The 14,234-nt window shown below is 46.5% G+C and overlaps 1 protein-coding gene across 1 annotated transcript; it reads left to right on the forward strand.

Annotated features, from left to right (window-relative positions):
- The first annotated feature begins 1,951 nt into the window (after positions 1–1,951).
- On the forward strand, positions 1,952–7,156 carry LOC311318230 (sorting nexin-12-like). Its single transcript, XM_084449494.1, has 5 exons — positions 1,952–2,354; positions 4,238–4,333; positions 4,497–4,621; positions 4,719–5,218; positions 5,868–7,156. Exons 1-4 carry the CDS (start codon positions 2,190–2,192, stop codon positions 4,819–4,821), a joined length of 489 nt encoding a protein of 162 aa, XP_084305620.1. The 5' UTR covers positions 1,952–2,189; the 3' UTR covers positions 4,822–5,218; positions 5,868–7,156.
- Positions 7,157–14,234: the final 7,078 nt, after the last annotated feature.

Consider the following 14,234-nt stretch of genomic DNA (forward strand, 5'->3'; position numbering starts at 1 on the left):
ATTAATGATATTTTTGCGAACCTTGAGGGATGCATCAAGTCGGCTCTTTATGCAGACGATGGGGCCATTTGGATGAGGGGAAGGAATGTGCCGTACGTGTTCGGGAAGCTGAGGCAGGCAATTGAGAAGGTGGAAAGGTGGTCTTATGAGTGGGGGTTCAAACTGTCAGCGAGCAAGTCCTGCTACATGGTGTTCACTAAAAAGCGCAAGCTCGAGGCTGGGGGGCTCATGCTCTATGGTCGGCCTCTGGAATTGGTTACGGAGTTTCAATACCTGGGCCTGTGGCTCGACAGCAGGTTTACATGGGCAGTACACATTCGCCACTTGGAAACCAAGTGCAAAAAGGTTGTCAATCTACTGCGTGCTGTGGCTGGGTGTGACTGGGGGGCAGGAACGCAGTCAATGCTGGACATTTATAGGGCACTGATGAGGTCAGCTCTGGACTATGGGGGGGTGGTGTATGCAGCGGCAGCTAAGTCTACATTGCTTAAGGTGGATCGGTTGCAATACAGGGCTCTGCGGATCTGTTTGGGAGCTATTAGATCTACCCCCAATAATGCGGTGCTCGTAGAAGGTGGAGAAATGCCACTGGAGCTCAGGCGGGAGAAACTGGCGCTGGCCTACTGGGTTAGGCTGCAAGGGTGTGGGGACGACCACCTTGCTAAGCTCACGTTGCGGGATTGCTGGGAACTCGATAGGTTCCAGGGGACTGGGTTTGGGTGGACTATTGGAGCCACAGTGAGGGACTATGGGCTGGAGGGGATGGAGTTCACTAGGTCCGCCCCAGTTAGTTGGGTGCCCCCTTGGCTCTTCCCTGAAGTGACCGTGGACAGGCGCGTTCTGGAGAGAAGACATGGATGGCAGCCGGGTGAAGTGGGTTTGAACACGGGCAGGTATCTGCGTGCGAGTTACTATGGGTGTGTGGAGATCTACACTGACGGGTCAAAGGATGAACTGGATAGAGTGGGGGTTGGAGTGTATGTCCCGGGGTTCGAAGTGGGTCTTTCCAAGCGGCTGTCTGATATGTTTTCTGTGTACAAGGCTGAAATGGTGGCGGTCATCCTTGGGTTGCAGTGGGTGGAGGAGGTCAGACCTGATAGAGTGGTGGTGTGCACGGACTCCAAATCGGTGCTGGACAGTATACAGTCCACCCAGTCCGTCAGGGAGGATCTACTTATTGAATTGTATCACAGTTTGTTTAGGCTTCACAGGGGTGGGATAGACGTGCAGTTTTGTTGGGTTCCGGCACATGAGGGGGTGACAGGGAATGAGACTGCAGACCGACTGGCGAAAGGTGCGCTGACTAAGGTCATCTCGGTGCCTGTTCCGCTCGGGAAGGGAGAGGGGAAAGCGGTGATTAGGAGGAAGGGATTTGAGTTCTGGCAGAAGAGGTGGGATGAAGACCAGAAGGGGAGGGGGTATCACAGGGTGCAGAAGTCATTTATGGTGAAGAACTACACTGCACAGACCAGGAGGGAGGAAATCGTCATGGCTAGACTCAGGTTTGATCACACGGGACTGAACGGCACCTTGTTTGTACTGGGGAAAAGGGGGAGTGATATATGTGGGCACTGTGGAGCTGCGGAAAATACTGAACATGTTCTGTTGCACTGTCCCAACTATGGAGTAGAGAGAGAGAGACTCCGGGATAAGGTCAGAGAAGCAGGACGGGAATGGACTTTGAGGGGTTTACTGGGCACGGAGGGGGAGGGGGTAGGAATCTGCAGGAAGGCTCTATTTACTTTCTTGGGTGACACACGGTTGTGGGGCAGACTGTAGTCTGTGTGCACTAGGATGATGACATGATGATGCACACTCTTGTACAGTAGGTGGCGGTATGCACCTTTAAGCTGTTTGCGATCCGCCATAATACCCAAGGAAGAAGAAGAACCCTGCCCGGACCCGTCAGAGCAGCAGTCTAGCAGCTAAGCTATCAGGGAGCAGACGCAGGAGGGAGGGTGAAGAGGGACCCTGTATATGAGCTACTACTAGCCAGCTAGACCCTGTATATGAGTGTATATGAGCTTTACTAGGGTTAATGTATATGAGCTTTACTAGCCAGCTAGCTACTCCGCTCGGCCATAACGCTTCATTGATGTCTGGGGAGATAATAGCCCACAATCTGTTCAGTACTTAATTACTAATCGAGCGTTAGCTAGCTACATGCTAGTCTAGCTAGCCCTGCTGCCATGTCCGAGCCCACGGTGGCGGATACCCGGAGGTTGACCTCTAACCCCCAGGACCTGACCGACGCTTACGGGCCCCCGAGCAACTTTTTGGAAATTGATGTTTATGACCCACAAACTATTGGAGTTGGACGGAACCGTTTCACAACTTACGAAGTTCGCATGCGGGTAGGTTGCTCTAGCTCGTTAGCTTGGCTATGCTAGCTAACTGGGCTATGCTAGCTAACTGGGCTATGCTAGCTATGCTAGCTAGAGAGGCTCTTGGCCCCGGAAGTGGAGAATGCCGTGTTTATTAGTTAGCACGAGCTAGCATTGATATCCCATAGTGATCACTTCATTATGCCTAGCAACGCTATGTCTGCATCAGCTGATTCATTCTGCTCACGACACTCTGGCCTGCCTCTGTGATGCTCATTAATAACGTGTTTACAGAACCGTGCACCATGCTAGACATGCTAACCCTAACCCTAACCCTAGTCATAGATAACCCTAACCCTAGACATAGCCAACCCTAACCCTAACCCTAGTCATAGCTAACCCTAACCCTAGTCATAGCTAACCCTAACCCTAGTCATAGCTAACCCTAACCCTAGACATAGCTAACCCTAACCCTAACCCTAGTCATAGCTAACCCTAACCCTAGTCATAGATAACCCTAACCCTAGTCATAGCTAACCCTAACCCTAGTCATAGCTAACCCTAACCCTAGTCATAGCTAACCCTAACCCTAGTCATAGCTAACCCTAACCCTAGACATAGCTAACCCTAACCCTAACCCTAGTCATAGCTAACCCTAACCCTAGTCATAGATAACCCTAACCCTAGTCATAGCTAACCCTAACCCTAGTCATAGCTAACCCTAGTCATAGCTAACCCTAACCCTAGTCATAGATAACCCTAACCCTAGTCATAGCTAACCCTAACCCTAGTCATAGATAACCCTAACCCTAGTCATAGCTAACCCTAGTCATAGCTAACCCTAACCCTAGTCATAGATAACCCTAACCCTAGTCATAGCTAACCCTAACCCTAGTCATAGCTAACCCTAACCCTAGACATAGCTAACCCTAACCCTAGACATAGCTAACCCTAACCCTAACCCTAGACATAGCTAACCCTAGACATAGCTAACCCTAACCCTAGACATAGCTAACCCTAGTCATAGCTAACCCTAACCCTAGTCATAGCTAACCCTAGCCCTAGACATAGCTAACCCTAGTCATAGCTAACCCTAACCCTAGTCATAGCTAACCCTAACCCTAGTCATAGCTAACCCTAGTCATAGCTAACCCTAACCCTAGTCATAGATAACCCTAACCCTAGTCATAGCTAACCCTAACCCTAGTCATAGCTAACCCTAACCCTAGACATAGCTAACCCTAGACATAGCTAACCCTAACCCTAACCCTAGACATAGCTAACCCTAGACATAGCTAACCCTAACCCTAGACATAGCTAACCCTAGTCATAGCTAACCCTAACCCTAGTCATAGCTAACCCTAGCCCTAGACATAGCTAACCCTAACCCTAGTATTAGCTAACCCTAACCCTAGTCATAGATAACCCTAACCCTAGTCATAGCTAACCCTAACCCTAGTCATAGCTAACCCTAACCCTAGACATAGCTAACCCTAGTCATAGCTAACCCTAACCCTAGACATAGCTAACCCTAACCCTAGTCATAGCTAACCCTAACCCTGGTTGGCTGTCTAGCACTGCAGCTAGCTCGCCTTCTCAATGGGGCTCTTTTCTAGGACTAGGATTTGCTGCGGCCTAGAACGGTCTCCGGTAGCTGCAGCGACTTACTATCTCATTCTGACGCTGATTAGTCGGTTCTGCTCAGCCCATCGAGTTTAGCTTTGTTGTGAACAGAGAGCAAGCTAGCTGACTGCTCTTGGCCCCAGAAGTGAAAATGCGCTGTTTATTACACGCCATCTCTCTAATGGCAGTATGGCCTGCTTCTGTCGTGTCTGTATCAACGCGTGTTTACACTTCCATGATTGATTGGTAGTAGCTAGCTCGTGATATGTTTCTGTCTCCATTACCTGCAGACAAATCTTCCCATCTTCAAACTGAAGGACTCCTGTGTGAGGAGGAGGTATAGTGACTTTGAGTGGCTGAAGAATGAGTTGGAACGAGACAGCAAGGTGAGAGGGGAACATATCCAACTAGTGCATTTCCCAGGGAAGTGAACGGTTTAGGTCTTGTCTGACATTGCAGCTTCTATCGTCTTGCCCCCAGTTTTATATATTTTACCAGACTACTTTGTAGTTGTTGCTTATCTTGGGTGTACTTGTTTCTTTGTTTCAGATTGTAGTTCCCCCACTGCCAGGCAAGGCCTTGAAGAGGCAGCTGCCGTTCAGGGGTGATGAGGGCATCTTCGAGGAGTCCTTCATCGAGGAGCGTCGCCTAGGGCTGGAGCAGTTCATCAACAGGTTAGAGATTCGTCTAGCCACCTCTTCTCAACCCTCCAGCACATATGCAAGTCATGTTTCTGTGTCTGAGGGCCTCTCTTGTTCCTCCTCTTTTCAGAATTGCCGGCCATCCCCTGGCCCAGAATGAGCGATGCCTCCACATGTTCCTGCAGGAGGAGAGCATCGACCGCAACTACATTCCCGGGAAAGTACGGCATTAGAAATGAGAGGGGCGGGTGTGGCCTAGTGGCTGCTTTCTTTACCCTTTCTACTGCAGTCTGTTTGTCCTACATTAATTCCACCAGACTGACTACGTCTTACAAGACATTCCACCATTTCTCCTTCCTGACTGGTGTTTTTATACCTGCACCATACGGTGAATAGAGTTAGATAAGAGCACCAGGCTGTGTGTTTTTATACCTGCACCATACGGTGAATAGAGTTAGATAAGAGCATCAGGCTGGGTGCACTGCCGTTTGAGTACTATGTGAATAGAGCTAGACGAGAGGAGTAGGTTATAACTAGTAACTTCCATTTGAATAGTATGTAACTGAATTATTTTTTCTCTGATTCGTTAATTCTTGTTTTCTTTTTCTTTCTTTTTTAGGTTTGAATGAAGTAAGTTTGTTTTCTTTACCTTCTGTCTGAAATCTCTGGGATATGGGCTTTGCATGGCGACTAGATTTAAAATGGACAATTTGATTGTGGCTTGATCATAACAAAAAGTAGCACTGCTGCCTGCAAACCAATTCTACGGGTGTATTTTTCTCCTACACTGTACAATAGTTAGTCACTAAGTTGATTTGTCCTGCAGATACTTTTCAAAATATTTTTTTGCAAATTAGTCATTAGTGATTTGTCATCATCATTGTCCAGAATGGTACTTTTGTGAAAGAACAACAGAGGCAAATGGTGTAAATGCAGGGACTGTATTTGCAAAGACTGTCACAGATACAGTAGGAAATTTGCCTTTTTCTGCTCCTCCTGTGTTCTAACGTAGCAGGTGTGCAACAATATCACTTACCGTTGACAACTATTGTTATATGGGCTATAGCTGTTAATGAATAGAGCTCATTCATGTCCTATCTTTTTCTAATTCTCATACCGTGGTAGCTCTTGATGATATAATGATGACTGCATGACAGATTTGCCGGTGTTCTTGTTTTGGAAAGCAGAGGCGCTGTTTTGTCGTAAGCATGCCCAACTCTGGTGAGAGGTGTGGATGCGTGTGAATGGATGATCACGGTTTCTACTGTTTGGGCTGTAGATGCAGAGTTCCAGAGGCGTGGTGTGTAAGGATAGACCAGACCAGGAGCGGCCCACTGTCCCAGCATCTTGTCCTGACGCAGCCCACAGAACAGCCCCCGTGATGCTAACTTACCCAGCTCCACTAGCTGCTCCCCCTTCACTCCTCCACATCTTTATTTCTGCCTCCCTCTCTCTCTGTGTCCTTGTCACTTTCCCTCACTGAATCCCAAATCGACCCCTAAAGTCTGTCCATTGTCCATGGTTGTCCTTTAGAGCCATGTCCAAAGGACAACCAGTTGTGCTAGTGGACTGAGGCCAGCTCCTGAGCTTTGCATCCCCTCTCTACCTTGTGCTGTGCAGTCTATCCAGGCCTCCCCTGTCGGAGCACTCCGCCTCAGTCACACCTGCTCTCAGCCCTCTTCAGAACAAGCTGATGTGTGAGCTAGGCTCTCCCATGGGTTCACAGAGACATTGGGGCATTGTTGACTAATATGTTAACAGAGACACAAGGATATCTGGCATCCCCATCTTTTGGGGGATTTCTTCCCTTTAACATTAGCATTTGGTAGATCAGTTATGTCTTACCTCCATCTTGTTCATCGGCTCCTCTAGCTCCAGTCTGGCTCATGTTCTCTTCACTGGCCATGGCCACATAAGAGATTACCTTCCTGACTGCTACCATTCTTCCCACTCTTGTAGTCATCTCAAAACCACACACATTTTCTCAGTTGATTCCTTTCATTACCTTTGTCTTAGATTCTCTGTTGATGATTGTGTTTTTTACTCTGAACAGGCCATTGTGAAGTATATTTCCTGTTTGTATTTAGAAGAAAGAATGCTATTGTATTCTTCTCCCTCCCTCTATGCTCAATACCAGTTATTGATGAGACCATCCAAAGTCTAGCAGCATGTAGCATCTTTGAGAATAGCTTTAAGTGGCATTCTCATGTGTCTATACATTAGCCCCAGAAGAGAAAGTTAATCTGTGTTTCCCAACATGGTTGTATGATTATGTCTCATGGTGACTGATTATTATGGGATGTCCTGCTCTGCCTGCTGTAGGGAATGTGAGGTCAGGTGAAATTGTCATATTTAAACACTGTGAAAAACAGAAGTGGATCAGAAACACTATGTCAATATACACTATATAAATAAAGAAGCATTCAAGCATAACAGGTTGACCAGAGGTAATGCTTATTCTATTTTTTGTGATCATAAGCACTAACATGCAGCCTTCATGTCATTGTGGAAATTTCACTTTTGGGAATAACTTCCTTGCTCTTTATACCCATCAATAAAACCGCCCTCTGCCAGTTGTCATGTGTCTTGTCGTCTGTCTCCACATGAGCATCAATCAGAGAGCACAACCCTCAGCCCTAGAATGTATTTCGTGGCTCTTGTGTCAAATTTGAAGGGGTTCTAAATTGGCCTACACCCCTACACCGAGTTTCATGAAACGCTGGTTGTTTTTGTGTAACCGTAGTCCAAAAAAGGAATGGAGGTGAATGGCCGTCCGAGCGGTGTTTGGGCGGCTTGTGGTAGAGATGACGAGGTGAATGGGTGGCTGTATTTGGCCGGCCCTGTGGCGCGCAGCCCATGTCTAGCACCCCCACACAGGCAGCGGGCTTCGTTCTAAGTTTTGTTTTCATTCATGGATCCAGCCCGTGATTTGGATCTGCTCCAAAATGTAATGGGTGCAAACGTGGCCCATGCTGCACCCTTCCACCGAGGGTCGTGGATCCAGTCGGTCCAGTAGTTTTTTGCGTAATCCTTCTAACAGACAAATGCACACACTTCACTGAGAACACCTGTGCTGTCGCTGGGGTGGAGGTAACTAGCGTTCAGATAGAAGTGTGTCATGTAATCAGGCATGACTATCATCCAGAAAAGGCTGTGACTACACTGCACATGCTGAATTGTGTTCTGTTTGGAGACAGGCTGGGGGCGGTCCTACTTCACTGCTCATTTCATAACTGCTTTTACAATACTACCTTTGTACAATCTCTCCCGTCTCTTGTTGCCAAGTCCTAAAGCAGCAGTGGCACCTGGCCAGGAGATTTCCTCCACAGGCTACAGAGATCATTGGATGCTCCAGTACTGATATGCAATTACTTAGTTTCCTTTGTGGCCAACGGTACTTCACTACTTCATCTACTACAACAAGTGGAAGAAGCCTAGACCCATGACGTTTCATTCCAGTAGACACTGACCCAGAGTATCTACTGACAACATGAAACCAGCAGCCTGCCTTTGATGTGCAGCCTGTTCCAGGGCTGAGCAAGCAGGCTGGAGGCAGCAGGGTTACTGGGTAGCGTGGGATTACCTCTGTTTGGTTAACAGGCCAGAATCTGGAGCCTCAGTGTCACATGTGACCGCTGTTTCATTTGCAGAGATATGCAGTTTGGTTTGTTTGATGAAGTGGACAAGAATCGAAAGAGCAACTTAAAGCTCAGCATCAGTGTATCACTGAGCAGGGATAATAGGTCGGGCCGTGGGTGTAGAGATAGATCTTTTGTGAGGAACCAGCTGTAGCAGTGTGGTATAGAAGGCGTCTCGCCACTGTCGAGTTCCACACTGGACAAGTTCCTCACATGAACTTGGGTATGTTCTGGTCCAGCCTTCCTAAGGGGAACGGGCTGTGGTACTGTCTGCCTGGGGAGTGGCAAGAGGCACACATATTTCCTTTTGATATGAAAGACTAGACCAAACAGTAAGATCAAATACTTATAAGATACCGATACATAAAAGATGAAGGTCAACCCATCTCAAGTCAATATTTGGACCCAGTAAAGGAATAGAGTTGGAACAGACAATGAATATAAGGAATCCACACCTGTGCTGTCTTTCCTGCACCGGCTTCCTGTCCGCTTCAGGGTTGATTTTAACATTTTGTTTTTAAGGTTTTGACGCCCTGGCTCCTCTGTATTTAGCTGAACTCCTTCATGTCCCTAGCCCGGCTAGAGCACTCAGGTGCTCCCGGATGTCCCAAAATCCAGGCTCAAAACCAGAGGTGATCAAACTTTTGTAGTACTGGTCCCAAGCTGTGGAATAGCCAACTGCATATTAGAACTGCCCAGACTTTGGATGCCTTTACTCTAAGTCTCTCCTGAAAACTCACCTCTTCTCAGTGGCCTTCATTACATGGCGAGCTTAGCACATAATTGATGTATGTATTTCCTGTTTGTCTCTTGTTATTTGCTATTTATTATATAGTGCTTTATTGTTTTAGTGCCTTTTAGCCCACTGTACAGCACTGTGATCAACCATGGCTGTTTTTAAATGTGTTTTATAAATAAAGTTTGACTTGAACTTGACCCACCTCATCTGTATTGTGGCCTGGTTTGACACTGCATGCACTGGGGGTACCTGAGACATGCTACACCTATATAGAGACATGTGAGACATGCTACACCTATATAGAGACATGTGAGACATGCTACACCTATATAGAGACATGTGAGACATGCTACACCTATATAGAGACATGTGAGACATGCTACACCTATAAAGAGACATGTGAGACATGCTACACCTATATAGAGACATGTGAGACATGCTACAGATATAAAGAGACATGTGAGACATGCTACAGATATATAGAGACATGTGAGACATGCTACACCTATATAGAGACATGTGAGACATGCTACAGATATATAGAGACATGTGAGACATGCTACACCTATATAGAGACATGTGAGACATGCTACAGATATATAGAGACATGTGAGACATGCTACAGATATAAAGAGACATGTGAGACATGCTACAGATATATAGAGACATGTGAGACATGCTACACCTATATAGAGACATGTGAGACATGCTACAGATATATAGAGACATGTGAGACATGCTACACCTATATAGAGACATGTGAGACATGCTACACCTATATAGAGACATGTGAGACATGCTACACCTATATAGAGACATGTGAGACATGCTACAGATATAAAGAGACCTGGGAGACATGCTACAGATATAAAGAGACATGTGAGACATGCTACAGATATAAAGAGACATGTGAGACATGCTACAGATATAAAGAGACATGTGAGACATGCTACAGATATATAGAGACATGTGAGACATGCTACAGATATAAAGAGACATGTGAGACATGCTACAGATATAAAGAGACATGTGAGACATGCTACAGATATAAAGAGACATGTGAGACATGCTACAGATATAAAGAGACATGTGAGACATGCTACAGATATAAAGAGACATGTGAGACATGCTACAGATATAAAGAGACATGTGAGACATGCTACAGATATAAAGAGACGTGAGACATGCTACAGATATAAAGAGACATGTGAGACATGCTACAGATATATAGAGACATGTGAGACATGCTACACCTATATAGAGACATGTGAGACATGCTACAGATATATAGAGACATGTGAGACATGCTACAGATATATAGAGACATGTGAGACATGCTACAGATATAAAGAGACGTGAGACATGCTACAGATATATAGAGACCTGGGAGACACTACAGCAGATACAGAGACCTGGAAGTGGAAGAATAACACAAAATAATGTGTTTGTTGAAATTTAAATTTATTTTGGTTTGCATTCATTAATAACAGAATCAGATAACAAATCTGCCCCTGAGTACAAATCTACATGCATATACACACATACATAAAATGAAATAAATACTTCAAATATCATAGTTGAAAACAACACAACACAGTCAGAAACAGTTGTAGGTTGAAGTTACTGCTTATAATGCCTACCCTTAATACAACATGTCACAAATGTCAAAAATGCCTTCAGAAGGTGTTGTCAAAACATCAAAGCAAAACAAGACTAATAAAAAGCAGCTCTCATATCCTGAACTCTGACCTTCTACGTCAATGTTTCTGGATGGACACATTTCTGCCCAATGTTTAATATATTATTAAATCATTAGATAAATAAACCATTCAATAGATATGTAAATACAGCACAGGGATTTTGAAAAGATGTATGAATTGACAGTACTTTAAAAAATCTTCATAATTGAATTTTTCACAGTAATGTCACCATACTGTATATTCCTGATACTTTATTGTATTTATATACATGTATATACTATTGCAAAGTAGATAGACTGTTGACTAATCAGAGTAAGTTAGATGCCCAACATTGTGCTTTAGTTGGGGATAAAATAATAATAAATAATTACTAATTACAGGACCCAACAGAGCTCTTTATTCCGCCACACAGTGACACACGCATTACATAGTGAGCGGCGACACGGCACACAGCACACAAGCAGCTTCCTCCCATCCAAGCCGTCCTCCTCCAGGGGCAGCCAGGAGCAGTGGGCCGTCCTCCTCCAGGGGCAGCCAGGAGCAGTGGGCCGTCCTCCTCCAGGGGCAGCCAGGAGCAGTGGGCCGTCCTCCTCCAGGGGCAGCCAGGAGCAGTGGGCCGTCCTCCTCCAGGGGCAGCCAGGAGCAGTGGGCCGTCCTCCTCCAGGGGCAGCCAGGAGCAGTGGGCCGTCCTCCTCCAGGGGCAGCCAGGAGCAGTGGGCAGCCATCGTTCATGGTGTCCAGGGACCAAGGCCAAGTGCTTAGTCCATAGGTCCAAACCTAGGTGGTTTCTTCGAGGATCGATCCCTTTTACACTTTTGAGTGGTTAGTCTACTTGAATCAAACGTTTAGGCCGATGTGTGTATGTTTCTAAACTTATGCAAACTGAGCTTTTTCCCTGAATTAAATGGCTCTCCGAGTCCAGCCTGCGCTAGCTCAAGTTTCATTTGTTTGATTGGGACCAAGTTGGTTAAATGTGTGTAGTAGCTGCTGCTAGTAGGCCTAGTGGAGGGCCTCAGAGCTGGGGGGGTCTGCTGCCAGCTGCTCCTATCTGCCAAACAAGTAGGCCTATAGAAATTGAAGTTCTCAAGTCTTCAAGATATCTTGATCTACAGTGTCAAAAGCTGCGCTCAGGTCCAGAAGGACATGGACAAGGACAAGGACAAGACAGGGCCGGAGTGGAACTCATTTTCAGCTCTGGAGTTTCATGCCTCAGACTGGCCCACGTTAGTTTGCAACCGATTACAGCACCTTAGTATTTTTAAGTCTGTAATAGCGCACTCACTGTTCTCTACAGCCATGAAATTCAGTGTATTTTTACCACGGCGCAGCGGGCTAGCCCTAGTTGGCCGTATTGGGCACTGATCTCTTCCCACTTCTGCATACGCTTGTATGACTCTCTGACGCTCCCTATGTAAGTGAGAAGAAGGGGCGGTCCTACTACTAAAGCCTGTTCATGGCAAGTGAATCATCATACATTTTGTTACACCAGAAAAGTAAAATACCTGTTTCATGTTGTGTGAGACATGCACATATCATATTCCTAAAATGAACCAATTATTACTAATATAGTTGGGATTTGGATACCAGGAAAATGTACCTGGATGGGTTTAGGTGTGACGAGGTCCATTTTTGTACTACCTGTATGTGTTTTTCGCTGTGCTGTGACCGTTTGTTTACTCCCAACCCTGATGATTAGAGCTGGGCAAAGGGGGCGGCAACCATCGTCGGTGAGTGAGAGGACAATCAGGACTGAACCGGGAACACCTGTGTCTCACAGCCTGCTATAAAGAGCACACTGCCCCGGCAGAACGGGGGTTGTGTGGGGGACGGAAATCGGAGCGTGTGCTTGCCTGGAGGACTATCCCGGTGCTACGGCGGCGAAAGAGAAACGCGCACGTGAATTGACTGTCAGCTAACGTTACCTAGTCACCAGCTACAGCGCCGGAGCCGAGGAAGACTGCAGCGATCAGCGGGACCTGTGAGAGCGGTGGACCAGAGGGAGTTGCTGCAGACGTGAGCCGTCAGGGAACCGGAGCGAGAGAGTGCTGCTCGCTGGATAGCCTACCCCGATCAGCGGCCGGCCTGACTACGCCCCGATCCTGAACCAACCTGTGCTGGGGAGCGCGTCATACTACAGTGGAGTGTCGGTGTCCCGACATCCTCTCCGAAGTTAAGTAGGCTACTGTGCTCTGACCTGTTTAATTATTCGTATGGACATTAAGAACCGCCTTGCTATTTTAGTATTTTATAAGAGACATTTAGAAACAGCCCTGGCATTTTAGTAATAGCCTACATGGACATTGACTCGGCCTATTATTTTATATTTTGTGCGAATAAGTGTACCATACAGCCAGCCATTGACTTAAATCTTTGACTTTTTAATTGCCGCTTGGCTGGCCCGGCTATCTGTTTACCAAGTGGATATTGGATAATTTTGTGGATTAACCGAACACTCCTGGAAGACCCTGCCCTCTCAATTGGATTGCCGTAGTTGCTGTGATAGTTTTGTAGTGTTGGTTTGCCGTGGACACCCCCTAGTGGTTAAAGGACTCAGTGGTCCCCTTTTTTCGTGTGAGAACTGACACTTGTTTCCAATCCGCAGTATACGTGGCAGGGTGGAGCTCCACCAACCAGCTCTCCCGGTCCAGGAGGCCGTCGGGAGAAATCCCCTAAGACTATCGATCCAAGTCACCCTGGGCGGTGAAAACCTCCTTGTGCACAGTCCTACAGTATTGTAAAATAAGAATAAAACTTAACTCTGTTCATACTTTGCAACTGTTTCAGAATCTGTATACTCTGTTCAACCCTGAGATAAAGAACTATAAAGCCTGGTAATAGTGGAGTGCTAATACTCCCAGAAAGTATTTAGCTGGCGTTGTCGGAACCACCTTTGGATAGTCCACCTTGGGACATCCTTTTTTGGCAGTTGTTGGCAGGACTCAGGCTTTGAACAGAGTACAGATTTGTAACATTGTGAATTCTGAACATGATGATGATGCCTGTATTCCCAGGTGCACCATGGGTGCCAAAATTCGGAGGAATAGACCAAACAGATTGGAAAAATTCAGAGGTATGGAAATACGAAGATTGGAAAGAGCAGCTAAAAGGGCTGGTTGGAATCGAGGGACAAACAGAGACTCAGAAAGTTAGTATGATTATGGGAGCACTGACTGGAGAGGCCAAAAGACAGATTAACATCCTAACTGCAGATGAGCGTAACACTGCAGCAAAGATTTTTACTGCTCTAGATGCCATTTATGCTGAAAAGTCTTCAGGTCCATTGCTCAGAGTACAATTCTATGGGTGCCGTCAAAGACCAGATGAACCTGTTAAGTCTTATGCCCTCAGGTTGAGAGAACTCCGCAGCCGGTTACAACGGCTTGATGAAGACGCAGCACCCACTGACGTACACATGAAAGAGCAGTTCATGCTTGGGCTGGAGGAGGGACCTCTGGCGCAGGCCATGAGGAGACATGCACGCCAGAACCCTGACGGAACCTTCAATGATCTCCAACGAGAAGCGTTCCTCCTGGACGAGGATGGACATGGACGTAAGTGGCCAGAGCTAT

The sequence above is a fragment of the Borostomias antarcticus genome (genome assembly GCF_949987555.1).
Source record: "Borostomias antarcticus genome assembly, chromosome: 15".
In the NCBI taxonomy this organism is placed as follows: Eukaryota; Metazoa; Chordata; class Actinopteri; order Stomiiformes; family Stomiidae; genus Borostomias; species Borostomias antarcticus.